The sequence below is a fragment of the Gastrolobium bilobum genome, unplaced genomic scaffold (genome assembly GCF_033153095.1).
Source record: "Gastrolobium bilobum isolate Gb01-03AN ecotype WA unplaced genomic scaffold, APGP_CSIRO_Gbil_v1 utg14178, whole genome shotgun sequence".
NCBI lineage: Eukaryota > Viridiplantae > Streptophyta > Magnoliopsida > Fabales > Fabaceae > Gastrolobium > Gastrolobium bilobum.
The window spans coordinates 36,475-58,935 of record NW_026899723.1 but is presented as its reverse complement, the minus strand read 5'-3'; the positions used below and the strand labels follow the sequence as shown (position 1 = coordinate 58,935).

Below are 22,461 nucleotides of genomic sequence, written 5' to 3'. Positions count from 1 at the left end.
CCATGATTAGATACACATCTATATATGAGGTATTTCAGTTAGTTAAATGTTGCAATTTACATACAGGCCATATTTTGAAAAAGGATTAAGTAATCCATTTGGTTAATAATAATGACGTCATAATTGAAAAGAAAACTTAGCTTCCGCATTTAATTAAGCTGCGCTTAAAACGATAATACGATAAAAATCCAGGTATACACGGGGTGTTACAGATTACATCTGTCAATAACTTATCACTCTAAAATCTTAAACTATCAGCATCCTACAGAAAATTTTTAGTTCAACATCTGCATTGCAATTTTCACATTCAATTTCATAATCATCGAAATCTTCATCAAATATCCACGGGGACCGTTGAATTAAAACTTTTAGCAGTTTACATCGGCTGGAATGGCAGAATGATAAGTTATGTTTTGGAACAACTTCCCTACGCACCCACACAGATCATATCATAGATTTTACACGGTTTCTGCATGGTTTAATTTTCCAGAAGCATCCAGCGAACGAAATTGATCAAATCCAAGGGTTCTTTGCTCTTCATCTTCTGCGCACATCATAAGCATGCTATACACATACATGGCATCATCATGACCATTCAGAGCAGCAGTTTTAAAGTTTTCAAAAGCCAGGGCTATTGCATTTGAAGTTGATGTTTCTATGAAATATTCAAGCATTCCTTCGCGCCACATGATTTCAGGGTTGCTACTTTCTTTGCAATGCTTCAAAAAATATGCTTGACGTTCATTGTTGAACTGTTCCTCTGGCGACAATTTCCACTCGAATACCTTTCTCGCCTTCAATGATGCGTCTTCATTTGGACAACTAACCTCTACATAATGACGAAATGGTCTTTCTCTATTAATCCATTGCAGAGGTTCCAACACAAACTTGTCCAATGATGAATTTTGATACACATAATCCTGTTCAGTAAGACGAAGAAACTCTTTGCAGGTTAGTTTGTTGTTGGAAATATCTTCTATGGAATTAAAGGCGACCTTTCCAAATATTTTCAATAATAAATCTGTAGGTAGAAAGTCGAGAGAAGGATTTTGTTGGTTTTTAGGCATTGCCCGATTGGTAGAAGGTGAATCAACCATGGAAAAAGGACAAACAATGAAAAAACAAAAGAACATGGTCGTATTTATTGTGAAAGAGAGGACTATTCAATTGGAGACACAACTCTTCAGTTATCATTTCAATCACCAAACAATGTGATCCTTCGGTTTGTCCTTTCAAATTCCATTCCTTGTTAGTAATTTTTATAAGCCATAACAACCCTATTAAACGTGTGTAATTAATGGAATGCCACATTCGAAGAAGAAAGTCGTCTTTTATATAAACAAACTTGATGATCCTATACGTAAAACGATGTTTTGATTATTATTGCCCTAAAATATCTTGAAAACTAATGTCTGTCTTTAATGAATAGTTCAATTCCAAAGTATGCAGGTATCTCTTCATTTTCTGATGCTATCAATTTTCCTTTTCATTTTATACGATATTATTGTAATATTGTAATATAACGAAGCATGACTGTATTTAATAGTCTGTAAATTTCCAATGCAGATAGCCATTGTTAATATTGATGTTTCGGTTCCACCATTATATCACAATCACATTAATCAATTTTAGAAGAAAAAATAATGAATGATTGATTTTTTTCTTTACGCACTATGAAGTTTAATTCTTAGACGAATTTCCATAAGTATTGGTTTATTATTTCACAATAGATTTTAATACATAAATGATTTTTTTTAAATAATAAATTATCAATCAGGAATTATAGATTAAAATACAGGAATTATAATTTAAATTATCAATTAGGAATTATAATTCAAAATACATAGACGAACAGATTATTTTTTTCTATAAGGATTTGTTTATTATTTCACAATTCATAATTGTAGATAATAATATTTTTTTATTGTATTGAACAGAAGGAATGGTGAAGCTGATATAGTTTCTTGTGTCAGTTAGAATATTGATGAAGAATTAGTTGTATATTGGTTTACTTATGTGAGGTATAGAGTTGTCCTTCTTATTGTTTAAATGTAATAATTATAATGGACGAATTATAATTTAAATGAAAAGAACAGTTCAATATATGACGGTTAAATATATTCACAGCTGCTTTCATGCAACAGTAGAAATTTCATGCAACAGCAAAAAGTTCATCAGATTACTTCCATCCTTTGTAAAATACAAAATGAGTAATACAAAAGAGGCATTAGAAAACAGAGAAAACAGCAAACACTAAAAGTAAATTATGGTCCATTTCAAATCTGGAACGATTATTTCTTGCAATCTGTCACCCTCAAATCTTCATCTCTGCACCAAGCATAATATCCAAAGTACGCACAAGCAGAAAGCTATCCCTTCCAATACGAAGAAAATCCTTACAACTTTGTTCGATGTTGCATAGATTACGGATACTATCTGCCGCCACTCTCGCAAAAATCTCCAATAATATTTCATCCGGAAGACATTTAATTGACTTATGTATCGGCTCCTCAATCCTTGCTCGCTTTGTAGAAGACATCTCCACAACTGACTAAATTATTTAAATGGACATCAAATCTAGTATGGAGTAAAATGAAACCAAATCGGTGATATAGTTCTATATATCATGATATTACATTATATAATACGGTTACCTTATGGAATTCGAAATCAATTTAATATTTTGCTATTTCCAACTATACTTGTTTTAAAACAGAGGTTTCGTTATTATGATTATTTTATGTACAACAGATTCACGATCAGTCCAAAGCATCATTAGGGTCCGTTTTTATTGATGTTGAATCTTAAGCGTAATCATCAATAGATATACTCCTCCTTGGAAAACATTAAAACGAAAAAAATGAACGTGCGAAACATATCAAAATCTATCAGTTGCAATATGACATTTCACCATTATCTATTCAAATGAAATTTCCGCATCTTACACCATTAAAATGGCTAAGCATTTATCAGTACATTTCGTCAGCAAGCATAATCTCAATCGAACATTTAAACATATAAGAATCAGATGCAATATCACAAAATTCCTTACAGGTTAGCTGCACATTGAAAATGTCACAGACGGTTTGAGCACTAACTCGTGCAAAAATTTCTATTAAAATATCGTTCGACATAGTTTGGAGGGTTTGATTTCCACCTCCATCTCTGCGCACCCTCTTTCTATTATCGGACTTCTTGGAGTGATTTGAAGTAGTTGATTTACCCATATAACTAAGGTGGAGGTTTTTGGTGGAAAAAAAAGATGTTTAAATTATTCATCTGAGAGATAGATTATATAACTTGTATGCCACCGACATCAGGTGATAGATAAACTTATAATCATAAATACAGATTATACTCAATATTGGAAAGATCCACGTCAGTTGACTGCATCGGTAATAAAATTTCTGGAAAACAGAAAAGAGTGCAACTTGCGGTTTTTATGGACACGCCAAGGAAAACAAACAACTGTTTGTTGCCATTCTCCCCCATTATATCGGTCGTGCAACTGAATCCCATAAACAACATTAGTGTTTGTTTGTTATGCATTTAATCCTTCGTTTCAGGGATTTATTGTTATGCGTCTTCGGAAACTGAAATTTCTTCAAATTCATGTCTATTATACAATTTCAAGGAATCTCGTCATTCATAGCAAACATAAACCTGTTGACCTTCTCACCATTGAAAAAATGGTGGTTTTAAGATGAAAACAACAAATTTATTTTTTCTTTATTTTGTTATTCATTCCCATATTTATTGATCAACATGAAAAACAACAAATGTCTGTTGAACCGTTTAAGCCTTCTCTAAAGCCTCATAACCACATACAAAAAAAATGTATCCAGTGATCATAAGTCTCACGCAAAAAGCAACAACTATATTAAGGCAAAATAATAATAATATATCTTTCCATTGTGTTGTCATCAGTTAATATTCTGCATCGATGGGTTTTCGGACTCTATGCAACGTTTTAAGAAAAACAACTGCGTCTCCAGGTTGAACCTTTTCTGTGGACACAGTTCGAACGCGTACAATTCATAGAAGTAGATTTTTTTTTACACCATTTGTGATCTCCATGGTCAACGTTGAAGCACACTTCATGGGAAATCCATTGCAAGTATTCCTTATCAAGCTTGTCCAAAGCCACATGTTTATACACGTTTTCATGTTTTGCAAGACGCCTAAATGATTTGCACGTTAACTTCACGTTGCACGTGTCCTGATGGACTAATATGTTGATCTTGGATCTAGTGCCCTCTCCAAGGTTTCTGTAAGAACTTGCAGCTTAAAATTAGGAATTTAATTAATTAACTATGAGATTAATGAGATAATTCCATAATTGATCATAATAATTATGAGAAGGCTTAAATAATTATAGAAAGTGATTAATAATGTTGAAAGTCGCTTTTCTGACGAAAAATGCAGATATCGATTCTGCCTCACAGTATAAATGCGTACAGATGAAGTATCCCGGAAAATTATGAAAAGTATGTATATGTTACTAGAATAATATATAGGACTAGCATAACAAGTTTCAAGTTAAAAGAATGAGAACTGGTGTCAGAACTGATATCGGCTTCGTAAAAGCGCGTACCGGCAAAGTGCTGCGAAAAATAAAATAAAAATATGACAAATCCTAGAAAAATGGCTAGGTTCAGAATCCCAAGTTTGAGATTAAAACGATAAGCGTAGCTATTAATGCTAATATTGTGCGATTACACTTAAGTGGGCTATAAATACCCTTTTGGCCCAAAACCCTAGGCCATGTTTGATGTCCTACGTGACTTTGCTGATCTTCAACTGCTGCCTCTCTTTGCCACCCTCTTCCCCTTTCAAAAACTTGAGTTTCCTCCATAGAAACTCCCCAAGGTCTCACATTTTCCTTGACTCTTCCTCATTGAAGTTGTAAACACTGACCTAGTGAGCATTGTGAGTGAGTGAGGTGTTGCATTTCTGAGGAATAAGCTACTATTTTGGGGGAGGTTTGAGGCTGACTTCTTTTTTTGGGGTTGTGGGAGCCTTGTTCATACCATTGAAGGCTTCAAGGAGCCATTTTGATGGTAAAAGGTCCAAGCTTTTAGTGCATTTTCGTGCCCTTGCAAAGTCAGAATCTTGGTACCGTGTTGGAGGCTTCTAATCTGTCTCATTTTTCTGAGTTTTGAGCTTTTGAGGTATACCATGATCACCTCTTTGTTATTTTCATGATTTTAGCTTGTTTAATCCATTAAAAAGTGAAACTTGAACCATTTGAGCTAAAGGATGGTAATCTGAGTCTAAAACATGTTAATGAACATCTGCTTATGGAGCTATTGGACTCCAAATCGAGTTTGGATCATTAAAATGGGACTTATGTAGAGAATGCACAAATTTCTGCATTCTGTCTGATAAGTATTCGAATACTTTTCGTGTAGTATTCGAATACTTATGCTGTGGTAGTCGAATACTCATTGAAGAAGTATTGGGATAGTTTTCTGGGAAGAAAAGTATTCGGATACCTTTGAAGAAGTATCCAGATACTGGAAAGTATTCAGATACTGGAGAAATGTATTCGGATACTGTGTAGTATTTGGATACCGTGGGAAAAGTATTTGGATACCATGTGGTATTCGAATACCTTAGTGAAAGTATTCAGATACTTTCTGGAGACTTGGAGTATTCGAATACTCATCGAGGAGTATTCGAATACCTCATGCAGATTTTGCATGAAATCACTTAAAAAGAGTTGGAAAGCCTTAATCACTTAATGGAACCTTGTGCAATGATTATTGATGATTAATTATTGTATAAACAGACTGTGATTGTGCAGTTTGGTGACATTGAGCTTGTGTGGACTTGGCTTGGATTGATTGCTTAAGAGGTAAGCTTTCCTGTCCTCGGTTTAGCCATTGTTGGTTCCACCATACCCCATGGGGGGATGATTTATATGCATGATGTGTTTTCATGTATTGATTTTGAAATGCTGTTGAGCTGTTATGTGCAAGTGTCTTATAATATGCATGTGTTGTTTCACCTAGACGGTAAGCCTGTGTATGTAGGAGACATGCCATACGGTGATTCTGTGGGTGTGTGCAAGTAGAGGTGGCAAAGTGGGTGCCCCGCCCCACCCCGCCATCAACCCGCCAAAAAATGAGCCAGCCCGCCCCGCCCCGCCCCGTTTGGCGAGTTGGGCGAGTTGGCCCGCCAGCCCGAGCCTATTTTACACTGACCCGCCTATGCCCGCCATCAACCCGCCAAAAAATGAGCCCGCCCGCTTTTGAGATGACTTGAAAAACTCAGCCCGCCCCGCCCCGTTTGGCGGGTTGGGCGGGTTGGCCCGTCGAGCCGAGCCCGTTTTGCCGGCTCTATGTGCAAGTAGTGATTTGCACTGATTGTAGGTAATAGACGTATGTAAATCTTGCATTTCTCTGGCCAGTAGAATAGTTGACACACATGACATGATTATTTTGCTGCATTGCACTGACTTTGGAACTTATATTGTATTCTTGCTTTTGAACTTATATTGCACATGAAAGTGAGCTTGGGGTGGAGAAATCCTTGAGGACCCCTTGCCTTACTGAGATTTCTTTTTAGAGATCTCACCCCACGTTTGGGGCACATATTTGAGGTTCATGTTACTCGGGGGTTGAGACCTCAGGCTGCAGGAGGCCGGAGTTGAGTTAGATATCTGCTGTTATGATGATATGTTGGATGCTGACATGTTATTTATATTCATTGTTATGTTGTTGTTGTTCAGACTCTGCTGAGCTTTGTTGCCTTATTTGGTGAGCATGGGGGTTGTCCATGCCACATTGATTTGACTTTGTTGATTTAGATTAGCGTTGTATAATGTATCAGGATATTGTCTGGACTATGTGTTGTAGACTGTGACTTAGATACTCACATATTTATATTATGAGATTATTCAGTGTAGCTAGCTGTTTATTTGCAATTACATATATGCAATGTTTTTAAAAGGATTAAGTAATCAACTTGGTAATTGATAATGACGTCATAATTGAAAAGAAAAAGTTATTCCGCATTTTCAATTAAGCGTAACTTAATACGATGACATGATAACAAATCGGGTATACACGGGGTGTTACAGTATCTATAGAGGAGACACCCTTGAGTCAAGCAGATCACTGTGCACAATAAAGCAATAAAGGCTTTTCCAATGAGGGTGTGTGTGCGCGCACAATGACAGCATAACAATAAGAGAGAGCGTACCATGCATGTAGGTTTTACCTCTTATTTATAGGGTTTACCTGTGGGTAGTAGATTCTGGACCTTTAGTGCCTCTGATGAGTGCTCAGGCCCATCTGTCATTCTGCCGTATTAGGATTAGTATCCTTGATGGATATCTTTCCATAGCTATGCTTGATTTAAATCTTAGATTGCCCCTTGTTAGGCCTGTCACTCAATGAGCCCCTTATATGCGTCCATAACAACAACTAATTAGGGTTACTATCAATCCGTTTCACCGTTAGATTGATTATGTTAATCTAACGATTATAAATTTTTATCTTTGTATGATTATGATTCCCCATATTTAATGTGAAAGTATTAAATATGAAAATCATAATCATATAAAAGTGAAAATAAATATAAAGTATTAAATATGAGAAATTATAACCATACAAAAATGAAAATAATATAACTGCTGGATCAACATAATCGATCTGACGATGAAATTGATTAATAGTAAAATTACAACTAACCTAATTCATTTTGTTATAATATCCTTCCCCTACTTTAATGTAGTGTTTGGTTGGGGAGAAGTGAAAATATGGATGGGTAAGTGTATGTGGGTATCTAATAAAATCACATTTGGTTGAAGGTTTTTAGTTTCTTTTCCCATCAAAGAGCTTTCCTAGCAAACCAAGAAAGGGACCAAAAACCAGATATCTTCAATGTTCAGAAAGCCTTTGAAGAGGTGGAATTTCTCATCAAAATCGGATATCCTAAAAAGCTGATGAATGACATGCCAAGTTTACCCCTATTGTGGTTGGAAGGATAGGATGTAATAAAACGGTTTCATTTTTACGAGGATAGTTTTGTAATTTTATTAAGTTTTTCCATCAATATTTTATCTTCAACCAAACACACATTCAAAAATTTAATTCAATTTTCCTGGTAAAATTTTGCCTACCCAAACAAATTTTTTAAAACTTTTCTATCTAACTCACTTTTCCTTGAAATTCCTAATATTTATATTTCCCTAGTATTAAAAAAATTCTTCCGAACCAAACACTACCTAGAAAAACAAAAAACAATATTTTGCTTCCTTTTATCTGTCGAGATTAGAAGGAATCTTTGGGCTCGCATATATTCCCACCACTCTCTATCGTCTTTCCTTCCCGGGTTTCATACTTTGCTGCATTCTCACTCTTCGATTTCTCTGCAACAGGTACTTTTTTCCCCCATTCGTCTCCGACCTTTGTCTGTGTGTGTTTAGACAAATTAAATAAAACAAAATTGGTTCGAACATTTTAATTTTCCTTTTTCTTTTTTTCTTTTTAATTCGTTGATTTAATTTATTATTATTTTTTATTTCAACTTTGTAGGGTTTTTCGTCCTCTCCGATCTCGTTTCGTTCCCGTAGAAGAATCGATCAACAATAATGACTCATATCCTTTGATCTGTTTAAAATTTTCTGCTACTTTTTCATGAATTCTCGTCAATTTAGGAATAAGGTTGACTTTGCGTTTGGTTCCCCGAGAAAATCCGAGAGCAAAAAGAAAAAGAAAAAGAAAAAAGCTGATTCCCCACCCTCCCTCTTCCCGTTTTATTGTTGATCTTATGGTTTTTGCTGAACAATAGTTTCATTCAATTTGGATCCACGGAATGAAAACAAGAGAGAGGACCACAATTTTCAAAATTTTTAAGTTTTTTTTTGGCACTTTGTTTACTTTGCCTCAATCCAAATTGGGTATTTCTGGTTTGCATTGTGAAACTGTTTTACTATTGTTTTGGATTTAACGTTAAAGTGAACGGGGTAACCAGAGAGAAAAAGACCGTGAAAGGGCTCAGGCCAGAACAGGCGGTAAAACCAAGGGAAGTGGTGATGGGTTGACCCCTGAACAGCGCAGGGAAAGGTTGTCCTATTGTGTTTTATCACTCACACCTTGCAATCTTATTATTATTATTATTATTTTTATTATTTTTATTAATTTTGAATTGTGCCTAGTTTTGTTTGTTCTTTAAATCTTGTAATTCTTCATGGGCAGAGATGCAAAGGCACTGCAGGAGAAGGCAGCGAAGAAAGCAGGTCAGGATGCTGGAGGAAATAATGCAGGCGGAAGCAAAAAATAGGCAATGGTTTAATGATTGATTTGTGTTTTGAGGTGTTGGCTATCGACATGGAATTTATGAAAATATTTGTATTGCATGTTCTGATAAGGGTTTTGGGTTTAGAGTCATATGTGATTGTTTATTAATGTATTTGTGATAAATGAAGAAATAATTGATGTTTCCTTGTAAGTTATTGATGTTGGATGCTGAATCAGTGACTTGTATCTTGGTTTTGGGTACTAGCATTTTGTAATGATCTCGTGTTCTCTTCCCTATCTTATTGTCTCAATGGACCTAACCTAGTTGCGTTTGTGTTTGTGTTGACTCTTATTATATTCCCATCATAATCTTTGGATCAGCAATGTTTAATTTGTAAATGTGAAGTTCGTATGAACATTGATTTGAGGTTGGTTACAGAGATGGAATTATTTGAATTGCATATTCTGACAAGGGTTTTGGGTGTAGAGTCATATGTTTGTATTTATATATGTCATTTGAGATAAATAGATTAGTGTTTGCTTGTGTTCATTTTGGCTGCTAAATCATTGCCTTCTTTCTTAGTTGGAATACAGCGTGTCTGCCGCATTTTGTAATGATCGTGTGCTCTTTCCCCTGTCTTATTGTCGCTAAATGGAATAAACCTATTTGCATTTCTGTTGATTTATATTATATGTCATACAAAATCCCTCGAGTAGGTAGTGTTTATTGTGTACAAGTGAAGTTGGTAGTATGGAGATTGCTTTATGGGTTTATTATGATAGACATGGAATGATGGAAATATTTGTATTCAATATGATGATAAGGGTTTTTGCATAAGAGTAATTTATTTATGATATTTGAGATGAGCGAACAAATGATCTGGTGTTTGTCAGAGTACATTTGTCACTTATGAACCATTGACTCATCTTTAGAGTAAACCTGCCTATTGATCCCAGCGAAATTTGACATCAGAGACATTAGCATTTAAAACTGCAAAAACTCCACTGGTTTGAAAGGACTTCAAATATTAGCCATAATAGTCTTTTTTAGCAACTAATATGTTCGGAATCTAAAGACTGGTATGACCTACATTTGTTGTTCTTAGAAGGAAGTTTTACATACAGGGACGAATATATCTTTTGCTAAACTTCTCAAGAATTTGAGAGCTTACTCGTCTTTATTAGGAATACAATTTGTAAGTAGCATTTTGTAATGATTTTGTACTCTCCCATATCTTGATGTCGCTGAACAGAACACATATGGCTGCATAAGCACTAACTCATTATGTGTCAAACATTCCTTTGAATTTTAATTTGTACTAATGAGTTTGTTGGTTTGAAGATTGCTCTTTATGTTGATGTTCTGCTACTTCTACATTAAGATACACCAGATTGCCTGATGTGATCGATTGTAGTTTTTGGGGTTGAAAAACGGGGTCAGAAGCCCAAACACACAAGGAAACTAGCTACGAAAGGAAACTCTCATAAAGTCCCTGACAAATCAACCATTCAATTAGGTAGAGAAGAGAAACTTATTGGTGGGCATGATTCCGCTTGTGTGTTTTTGTGTGTCGAACTGAATCAATTATAGTGAGTCTGATTCGGAAACAGAACTCTTTAATGACTAAGTGTGGCGAACCAAATTGTTTCTAATTTATTTTGAATTATTTTTGGTTCTGAATTGGATTAGAACTGATTTTGTTTCCGTATCAGTTTTAAACCGGTTTGAACTGTGTTTAAGGTAATAAAGTAAAATAGGAAGGGAAAAGATAAGAATATTAGTAGTTAAAAAAGAAGAAGAATTGTTTCGGTTTTTTTGGTTTTTGAATGGTTCAAATAAAGTGGTTTGGTTCTTAAATTTATTTTTCAGAGGGATTTGATTTTTAAATTGATTCAAAAAAATATGATTATTTTAGTGTGGTCCCATTAATAATTTGTTTTGATTCTTTAGAATTAATATTTTTATAGAACTGATTTTTTTTTTCCAATTTAGAACTGTACACCTATGGCGTTCCCAATAACAATAGCATCAGCCTCCTGACACTACCAGTTTTGAGCCATTAGAGGCTTGATTTGGTTCACATGGGGAGGGCAGAATTTAGAAACAAGTCTAGCTTATATGAATGGCTTTACTGTAGAATCAGAACATTTGTACATGGCATTTTGAAACAAACTGGTCCGGGCAGAAATGTCTAGTTTCCTAGTTAGTTGATATATCTTACTCGCTAATGGTTCGATAAAACATTGACATTCAATAAAATTGGAATACGGGTAACAGAGCATTGGGACCAGTGGCGGAGCCACTTGGTTCGTCGTTGGTGTTTTGGTATCAATTGGTTTTCAAAAATTCTTTATATTTTTTTAAGAGTAAATATCATTTTTTGTCTCTGACAAATTTCACGAAGTCTTTTTTGGTCCCCAACAATAAAAAAGGCTCTGTTAGGTCTTTGCGTTTGAAAAAAATAGTGTCATGTTTGTCCTTCTGTTAGTTGGTATCAAACCGCCAAACTAATGGAGCTCACTAGTTTCCTGACTCGCAATGAAGTAGTCCAACGTGGAAATAAGACGACGATGTTTTGAACATGCCTTATGTCTTCTTGGAATTTCGGACACCTGACCCTAACATCGAAGGGTAACCTGACACAACAATTGGGGTAATTTGAGAACCCTAAATCAGCCTAAATCAAACACAAACAAAAAAATTCTCCAAAAGCTCCGCACGTTGATGACTGAAAATTGAGGAGAGTAGAAGTTATTTACTGGATTTGCTGGGGCGTAGGGGAAGATGACTCTTTCTTCTGGCATGGGGGGCTCAAGTGAGAGTACTTCAATAGGGGGTAGAACAACGACAAGGACTTCCGGTCGAAGGTGCAAATGTGGGAGGCAAACTATCGTCTATACCTCCAAAACAGAGAGAAACCCAAATAGGGCATTCTTTGGGTGCCCTAATTTCAAGGTATACATGTGTAATTTGAAGTTATTTAAGTTGAAACATTTGCTCATCGTGGTTTGTTATTTTGGCAGGAGAAGAAGCCGTTTTGTGATTTTTTTTAGATGGGTAATTGACGTATGTAATGAAAGGCTAGAGCTGGAAGATGGAAGAATACACAAGGTGAGGTTGGATGTTGCTGAAATGGATTTCAAGTTGAAGCACGTGGACATGATGATGGGTGAGAATTGCAAGTTAAGCTGAATGACCAAGGTGTGAAGATTATTGAGCAAGAACTGAAGATTAATGACCAGGAAAGAAAGCTGAATGAGCTATACCTGAAGATGGTTTCAAAGTTAGATATGATGGACAATGAAATTAGGCATGTTGGTAGTCAGCTAGGGTCATAGTTGGTGCCTTTGTAGGTCTGATCATGATTTGTATTTTTGTTGCAAGTGTGGTAACAATCAAAACAAGTGTACCCAATGTATTTTTTCTTGACTGAAGTGTAATGAGTACTCAGTAATTTTACGAGCAAATGAATAAAGATGCTTTTATTATATGGCTTATTCTGTAATGGTTCGAAAATGTGTTTTTGATGTGCTTTATTTCTCTGGTCAAGCTTAAACTATATGTAAATGCCATGAACAAGCTCATGGATTATTCCTTGCCATCTGTTTGCATCATATGTTTTAGTCCTGTTCTGAATCCAATGCCATGACAGATTATAACCATTGAGTTATTTATCTGCATACTTAGGCTGGAATGAATGTATCTGCTAGAAGCATTGTGTCACAAATCACACATATATATGTTAAGTCAATAAATCATTGTATCAGAAGTTGGATGTTGGAATGCAGTCATATTTGTTTCAACTTGGGATTATGTAGTCTCATTTTGGTCCCTAACAAATTTCTACGAAGCCCTTTGTGGTCCCTGGCAATTTCCTCGAGGCCCTATTTGGTCCTTAGCACTAAAAAAAGGGACTTGAAATCAGAAGTTGCAAGACAATCATATTTGTTAAACCAGAAGTTTGAATGCAATCAGAAGTTGAATTTCTAAATCATGAAATCATTATATCACAAACCACCAACCACAAATGTATCCATTTAAGAGGCCAAACTCTTTCAAATATTTGTTGTTCGTATCAGAGACAATTTGACTGTAAACAATGGGAAAGAAATTGCAACTGATTAAACAATGGGAAAGAAAGCAATGCAGAAAGGTTGATAAATCATGATTAATGTAGCCATTTATAATTCAGAACCCATCCATCAAACAGTATCCACATGACTAAGTCATGATTACTGTCCAAAAACAAAAGGAGGGCTTGTCAAATGTAATACAAAGCACCATGTAATTCACCTAATGGCCTTAAATACAAAAAACTGTGGGGCTACAATTCATAATGGCCAACAATACAAAAAAATGGCCAAGGATACCCGTGTTGCCTATATAAAAAACACTGAACCTACAACTGATCATGTCCTTGAAGCTGGCCTTGGTGGCCTAAATCCAAGTGTGGTCATGAAGGCTGATGGGACGTAAATTCGTTCCCATCTAAGCCCATTTTGATGGCAAAATACCATACGTTCCCTCATCTGATGAGCAACTTCAGCATGAAAATCACTTGTTTTACACATTTGTGACAAAAACACAGTGGGGGAACGAATGGTAACGTATTCCTTTAAAATATATTAAAAGGGGAACGGACTGAGACACATTTAATGGACCTACTCCATTCATTTAATGCTTCTGTACACTTTGCAGGTAACGTAGAGTTAAAGACTTCTAAAAAGTAAGGCGGTGCACCAACTGAGCAGCTGAAAACGTGAAGAGCAGAGAATTAAGAGTTCTCATTGGCTAAAAACGAAAGCAAGGCATGGGCAAGTTTGCATACTACGGCTAATCATCACCAAACCTTGTTCCATCCAGCAATTTTCGCAGCTTCCATACTCTGCTGCCACCGTCCCGTCCCCTCATTCAAGCAACTTGCTCCAAAGGATTTACAAGCTTGCCACTCTCCTTCCATCTATAAATAGGACCACCCTCATACAAAAACATCATCAAATCCTGGAGGGTTTGCAGTCCGAAAGGAAGAGATCACTTAGTAGTAGTTAGTAACTTAGTTTAATTTTCAGTTATAATTATAGTTAAGCGACAACCCCTCTTCCCTTCTCTGTAAACAACCATCAAGACTCTTCACGAGCAATTACCCATCTTTCTCCATTTTCTGTTTCTTTTTGTAAACTGTCTTTTAAATTAATATAAGTGTTTTTCTCTTCGTTCCAATCGTTATCTCTTGACTGAATCTCGGGTCTATGTGATCTCAGTTGAAAATAATTATGTTTAAACTATCAGCAATGAGCTGAACTATCTGTGGAACGGGTAAACTGTGAAACTCTTAAAGAACTGTTTTCAGAACTCTTGACCGAAGCTTTTTGTATTTCCTTGGCTGAGTAAGCTATATACATTGTGCGCCAATGGAAATTGGGTACATGCTGAGAAAGGAACTTTCATAAGGAAGGGATTTCAGACAACTTAGCCATTGGGGGAAGGTAGATGTCATGGCAAAAACGCTACTGGTCACCTTAGGAATAAGGGGCCAACTCGTCCATTTTAAGGTTCTGAACTAAGTACCTGTTGGAGTCAAGGGAGCCATAGGAATATGAAAACTTGTGAGCCATCTAGACCATGAGCTGAGGAATCAGAGTTGTCAGGCAAAGAAACTGGGACAAAGCCAAAAGGTGCTAAGTCTTGAGCAGAGAAAACAGTCACTTTAAGAGTGAAGGAGTGAATTCGTTCCTTCTGTTAAACTGTTTTAACCACCACCCTGTTGTCTCTTGATTATAGTTATTTCTGTTTTAGTAATTTTATTTTATTTTATTTAGTACTTATAAAAACTCCAATGATTGTTATCTCACCTTCTTCTAAACAGGAAAGATCACATACATAACGCAACGAGCAACTGTTTGCCATTAGGTTGAACCTACTATTCCTGAGGAACGTTGTCAAGACAGTAGGGAACGTTTGACCAGATAGTTCATTTACTAACTTTTCTTTTCATTTTCACTCTTTATAAACAGTGATAAAACAATAATTAGCACTCTATCCTCGTGGGAACGATAATTTGGGCATTGATACTCCCTTTATTACTTGATGTGCGCACTTGCGCACTTGGGTTGGAACTAAGGAAACGAATCTGTGTTCTGCAAGAACAGAGGAACGTCCCCTATCAGAACTTATATTTTCCACCATCAGCAAACCCCCCAACAAAGGCCATTAGCCTGGTCCTTGTGCTACTGCTTGTTGCATTGAGAGTTTCATTAGACAAAACTTCAGCTGGTGGTGGGGCAGAAGATGGTGGGCTGCTACCTCTAAATGATTCTTCAGCTGCCTGGGAACTTAATACTGTAGATCCTCCTTGACTGAGAGGTATCTCTTATTCAGGTCTTGATGGAATATTGACAGTAACTGGAGTTGAAGGAGCTACTGGTCTCTTCCCTTTCTTACTTGCTGCTGGCCCTTACATGTCTTTGCATAGTGACCAACCTGACCACATTTAGGACATTTAGCAGCATATGTCCTTTTCACTCTTTTGGTATTGCTTCCATGTTCCTCACTTGGATCCTTTTTCCTATGTTTCTTGGGACGACCATTTGGCCTTTTCAATGGTGGAGGAATAGGTTTAGGCTCTGTTGAGGTAGGCTAATACTTATCAGAATTGACAGGGTTCAAGGTGTGTGCATAAGTGGCATGCAAAGCATCCACTGTTAGCCATTGATGCACATAAAGCTCTGCAGGTTCATTCTTGTGTTGCAGCAATTGCATGCTCAAATGGCAATCCAGTCAGCTGCCACAGATTGCATGCACATGTTTTATATGTTAAATTTACTCCAACCCTTTCACCCTTTCCACTAACTTCACATATGTCTTAATTGAAATTCCATGTCCATGTAGGAGTCCAGGAATTGCTTAGGACCTTCAACTGATTAAGCTTCTTCTGTTGTGCAGGGGAAATTTTACCCCTAACTGTTCCAAGATTTCTTTGATGTGCTGCCATCCTCCTCATGATGTAACACCTTAGTTCTTCACATAGACTGATTATGGGCTTGAACTTATATCCTACAATTTTCGTATTCCAAACCTCTGCCATGTTGTTTGTAATATTGTCACACTTGGGCTAGTGACTAAAATAGGCCTTCACCCAGCATGAGGGGACGATCTTGTGTAGATATGCCCAAGAATCTTTTTTTAAATCTTTCAATCTCTGCATAGCCCTCTGGAATTGAGGTACAGTAGTGCATCTTGCATATTCCGAAACTATTCCCCTAATGGCCTTGTCCTTCCATTGCTTAATGAAATTTTTCCAGACATGCTGCACACAAAACCTGTGATGTGCACCAGGCATCACCTCCTGCAAAGCTGGTATCAAACCCTGTATCCATATATCAAGCAACACAGTCACCTTTAACTAAGTTCAGAAATCATGGCTACCAATGTCAGCTTATATATTAACCATATAAAACCAAAAGAAAGTTTCAGAAAACATACCTTTTGCTGATCAAAAATGAAGTTCCAACCATGGACTACATGGCTACCAATGTCCTCTTGTAACAAGTTCAGAAACCATTTCCAGTTTTTTTTGGTCTCACTGTCCACCACTGTAACATCCCCGTCTCGAGCCGGTTCAATTAACATACATATGATACAAACAGAAACAACAGAAGACTTAACTTACGAAAATACGAGCTAACTTTTTCTTTAATCCTTTATCACATGATATATCGCATTGCATACTTCTTCTAATTTAATTCTTATTTGACGGAGACGAAAATCGGACAGAGTAACCTCTATAAATCGGACAACTGGGATTTGCAAATCCCACTCTCAAGGTACCCTGATAGACAATTTATACAATATATACTTTCAGACATACCCGATATCCATATAGGATCATATACCCATCCATGGACGCATGCATAACTTGGCTCCGTGCCACTATGTCTAACAACATGCAATCCAACACATAAACATAAATTGAATACTACATCATCATATCAACATGCCTAAATACTCAAATGAACATGCATCCAACTGAAAGACATGTACAAAACATATACAGGCCATATACAAAATAAAGAATCAGACATCATGATCACCAAATGAATAGAACAGTATATAACAGTACATGTTCTCCAAAAATAACATCTATAATAAATAGTAGCCTCCGGCTACCCAGAACTCCATATCCTCATACTAATACCTCTAGCCACGGGTAATGTCCTTGTCCCATGAGGGCTCTTCAATTAACTGTGTTCCTGAAATCATATCCCCAAACGGGGTTAGAGACGAATCTCTAGTAAGCTCCAGGTTTATAGTGAACTCTCCATACCCTGAGCTCATTTCCTGCATGACAGTCAGATACATAATATACCAAACATCATATATCATACTATACTGAACATATCTCGTATAACATATCATACAATCAAATATCATAACTAAGCAAGCATATACACAAATCTTATCAGAGACGTACGCAGTCATTCCCAAGGGATGACCCCAAGCGGAAATCAACACACGTAACAAATATCATATACAAAAATCATCATAATAATCACATCAGAACAAAGGATATTATATCAGATATGTACGTAGTCATTCCCAAGGGATGACCCCAAGCAGAAATCAACGTACATGTTCCCGAGGGAGGACCCCAAGCGGAACCAAAAACATATCAGAGATGTACACTATCAGTCCTGAGGGATGACCCAAAGCAGACATCAGTGCACATAAATCAATGGCCAAAGATCATCACATAACAGAGTGTACACAATCAATCCCAAGGGAGGACCCCAAGCGGAACTCAACATATAACAGATATATACACAGTCAGTCCCAAGGGAGGACCCCAAGCGGACATCAGTGCATAAACAAATCAATGTCCAGAAATCATATCGAAACATATCAAAGTAAACACATCAAAAGATATCAAAGTAAACACATCAAAATATATCAAATTAAACACATCAAAACATATCATATCACGTCATCATATAGCTCTATATGAATGCATCTATATCATATATCTCATACATATCATACAACCTGACCACAGTCCGTACACTATGGCAGAACACAAAGTAGGAGCGAACCCCATAAACATAGAGCTTACCTCTTGAAGCTTTACTAATTCGCTTACTTGTCGCACAAGTTACTTATATAGCTCCAACAGGATCCAAACCCTTTCAGTCCCTAGGCACACCTAGCAAAAGAATCCAAAACAAAAATCAATAAAATGATACCATGCCGTGATCCTTACATAAGGAACACATTTTATCGCTTACTTTCGTTTCTATATATTTTTTTCAATCCTATGCCAATACACAAGTCAAGACCATAATTTCCCAATTTCTTTATTTGACCATTTTAAGGATGATTTCATGAACCACAATCACCTTCATGGTTTCCTACTCACATAAGGTCCTACACTAACCCCACCAAGCTTCTAAAATATCATTTAAATTTTTTTAACAATTCCAAGCCCCCACAAAGCCTAAATGGCCGAATCCAAGACCTAAGGAAGGCTAGCAATTTGCATCAATTTACTCAACACAACCAATGGTTCCTAGAACCCACAAACGGTCCCTACATTAACCATGCGTCCACTTAAGGATTTTAAACATAATTCATGTCATTTTTCTCCATTTAATTTCCAACTTACACATACACATATATCTATACAATATGTCCATTTAAATTTTGAACATCAAACCCTTCAATAGTACATTATGGCCGAACCTACGGGTACAACACCATAGCATTTTTTTTTCTCACTTTGGTATTTTCATTTTCACACTTAAATCTCCACTTAGACCAACATACCACCTTCACAATCCATGCAATTAAATTTTTGCACAATGAACCCTAAATCATCTATCATGGTTGAACCTAGGGGAGGGAGGGGAAATAGGAATTTTCAATTTTCCAATGCATGTTAATGTTTAATTCACATTATAACTTCCTAAACAACACAAACTCATCATCAATTTCAAATTTCAAACTCAATTATTTCTCATCAAAACATGCTTCAAATTTTCAAGACTTAAATCATAACAATCAAACCATGGCAATAGAGATTTCTTACCTCTAATCGCTTATCCAAGGTTCAAAGAACAAAACCCAAGCTTTGCTCACTCAAAATCCACACTTTTTTTTTTATTTACAAAAAAAAAAAAATCCACACTTTTTCACTTGGGTGAATAGTGCCACGAATTGGGAAAAGAGTAGAACTTTTTACACAAGCATTTTCAGCCTAAAATAAGGGGTGGAACTGATTCATTGGATGATTTCCTATCAATTTCATGTAATGGACTTTTGCATTTGGATGATTGTGTGATGAGCAATCAAAGAAAAAAGAAAATGAAAACCTAAGCTATTCCATGGAAGAAATAAAGCACAGGCACGCTCGGGAAAGAAAGGGAGAAGAAATAGAGTGTCACGGTGTCTAAATTATTTAATAGACTAAGTTACTTTAACTGGGTAACAACTCATCTATCTACACACCTCCATTCATTACCAAACTTTACCAAATGGACTAGAATATTTTGCTAGTCATATTTCTAACTTTACTTTCACTTTTTGGGTAACTTTGTTTACCCGCATTTTTACCTCTTAACTGTCATTTTAACTTCTTTTTCACCAAATGAGACTTTATTTCTTTTACTTCTAATTATTTTTCAATATTAAATTCACAATTACTAGTGAGGGTTATTATAACCACTGCATAAGCAATGACATAAAAACTCTTGTTTGTATCCTCTCCCACTGCACTTAAGAGCTGTCCCCCATAGTATCCTTTTAAGAAACAACCATCCAGGCCAATCAATGGCCTACAACCAGCTTTGAACCCTTTCTTACAGGCATCAAGACATATATACAGTTTAGAAAATATTGGTGGCCTTTCAGGGACAGGTTGTGGTATTAATTGCATCTGGCAAGTGGAGCCAGGATTGCTTCTCAAAAGCTCAGCTAGGTAGTCCCTTAAGTTTGCATACTGTTCCTTCTCATAACTTTCAATTTTGCCTTTGGCTTTACGAAGTGCCTTGCTCACTTTCTTGAGATGTACATGGACCTTGTATTCATCTTTTAAATGCTCATAAGCTTCAGCCCTTGTCATGTTGGGCTGTGTGACCAGCCTTTTCTCTAACTTTTTTGCAACCCAATCTCTGCTAGCCTTTTTATTTTTGAAAATTCTGCAGCAAGAATGTGAATCATCGAATGTCTTCACTTGGAAACTATTCAATTTGTTGTTCCAGGCACACTATATTATCCACTCACAATCTCCATTTGAGCATTTGGCCCTTGCTCTTTCCTTGTCATTTTTAACCCACTTAAATTGTCTCCCAAGACTAATATTGTAGTCTTTCACACCATTTTTAAAATGGTCTAAACTAACAAACTCCATTCCAAGCTCTAGTTGGACATGACCAAATGTATTCTCTGCATTAAACTTTAGAAACACAGCCCTTTCAACCTCCTCATCCCCACTTGAAGGAGGAGTCTTCAGCTCTTCGGAATTATATCAATACCCCTGTTATTCAAATGACATATTCTGGTCATCCTATTCCAAGTTTTGTTCCCTGTCATCAATGGCGGACTGACATTGTTGCATGTGTCTGCACATGCAGACACACACATTTGAGAATTTTTTTTTAAAAGGGTGAGTAATTTAGGTCAAGTAAAAAAAAGATTTAAGAAGATTGAAAAGATAAAAAAGTAAACATATGCCTAACCATGGTAGTTAAAATCGGGATCTTACCTAAAATCTGAAGGAGGATAAAAAATTGTGAATTCATAGTAATTCGACAAGTATCAATGAAAGGTAACTTTCTATATTTATTTTATTTGTTATTGTAACAGCTTAGTTGACTCTTGATTATTATTTTTGTTTATGTTAAGTTAAAGTTTTCTTTTCTTTTCTTGTTTATATTTTTCTTAATACATTTAAAATTTTCTTAAAAAAAAGTCTTCCCACCTTAAAATGTGCACACATAAAAAAAAATTTCTTGGTCCGCCACTGCCTGTCATGCTGGATAACTATCTTTTTTCTTCTTCTTTTTATCATACTTTTTTTTCCAGACTTATATGCTCATCCTCTTCATCCTCTGTTTGGTCCTCATAACCCGGTGGAGAAGGCTTATATGGCTCATCTTCTACACTGTCATATGAATCAATTGACAGTCCATTGCCCTCTCCCTTTTCATATTCAGCAGCAGAAGTCATATGCAAGTCACTTGAATTGCCAACTGAATCAGCTAACACCCCCTCCTCATCACCACTTTGACACTCTAACCCATCACTCCCTTCTGCAGGTGCAGGTGCTACAATGTCAGGAACTGCAATGCAATCTTCGAAATAAATATCTACCTTGTTCCCATTACCTAAGGCAGCCTCAACCATTTCCACAACGTCTGAGTCCTTTTCAAGAAGACTTAACCCTACCTGTAAATCACTCTCAGTAGGCTTAAGCCACCACATTTGTCTACATTTTTGATATCCATACCCCTTGAACAGAGTTTCAAGGTCACGAAGGTTGACATAATCTGCATCCATCTCAGGTAAGTCACCCACTCTCCCATTTACATAAGTAAGCTTCCCTTCATCATTCCTAACCAACACACCCCCATGATGATATCTTATGACTATATATTCATCCATCTGCATAGAAAACAGAACACAAACATTTTTTAGACTACCATTGCATTATTTTACAGTAGCATATAACCAATCATAATTTATCAATATTACAATAATACTGTAACAATCAGGGACAAACACATAGAGCTTTTTGAAATGGCCAAGAAGTCGATTAACCCAACACTTGGGTCCACAAAACACTACACATAGCAAATATAAAACACGAAAGGGGACCACATGCAACAAGTTCTGTACTTTTAAAACCCTAACAATATCTTTAGCATGTACCACACATGGGGGACCATATTAAACAAAAAACAATGACCCATTCAAAAGGGGGACCACAGATAATAAACAAATGAGTTGTTGCATGTACCTTGTTCAAATGTGACCACACTCACAACCCTTTTTCTGATGTTGACCAAATAACCGCACTACTTCCAAATCCTTGCAACTACAGAGGAGATGTTGATCCACAAACCACCGTTCCTCACAACCTTCACCGGAAATGTAGCTCACGAGCAAAGGAAAGAGGAGAAGTTACTTGTTGTTGTGTGAATGTGTCAACTCAGTTAAGACCAA

At 36.4% G+C, this 22,461-nt stretch overlaps 2 protein-coding genes across 3 annotated transcripts; one reads left to right on the top strand and one right to left on the bottom strand.

Moving 5' to 3' along the window:
• Nucleotides 1–458: 458 nt before the first annotated feature.
• On the bottom strand, nucleotides 459–1,067 carry LOC133292943 (uncharacterized). Its single transcript, XM_061491433.1, has one exon. It carries the CDS (start codon nucleotides 1,065–1,067, stop codon nucleotides 459–461), a length of 609 nt encoding a protein of 202 aa, XP_061347417.1.
• Nucleotides 1,068–8,267: 7,200 nt separating this feature from the next.
• LOC133292944 (uncharacterized) lies at nucleotides 8,268–9,583 on the top strand. 2 transcript variants are annotated; one of them, XM_061491434.1, is made up of 4 exons: nucleotides 8,268–8,386; nucleotides 8,544–8,606; nucleotides 8,972–9,074; nucleotides 9,207–9,582. In XM_061491434.1, the coding sequence occupies exons 2-4, from the start codon at nucleotides 8,600–8,602 to the stop codon at nucleotides 9,289–9,291; spliced, it is 195 nt and encodes a 64-aa protein (XP_061347418.1). In that variant the 5' UTR covers nucleotides 8,268–8,386; nucleotides 8,544–8,599; the 3' UTR covers nucleotides 9,292–9,582. The 2 variants fall into 2 exon arrangements, with proteins under 2 accessions (XP_061347418.1, XP_061347419.1); XM_061491435.1 differs by lacking the exon at nucleotides 8,268–8,386 and adding an exon at nucleotides 8,439–8,457 and having other exon boundaries at nucleotides 9,207–9,583.
• Nucleotides 9,584–22,461: the final 12,878 nt, after the last annotated feature.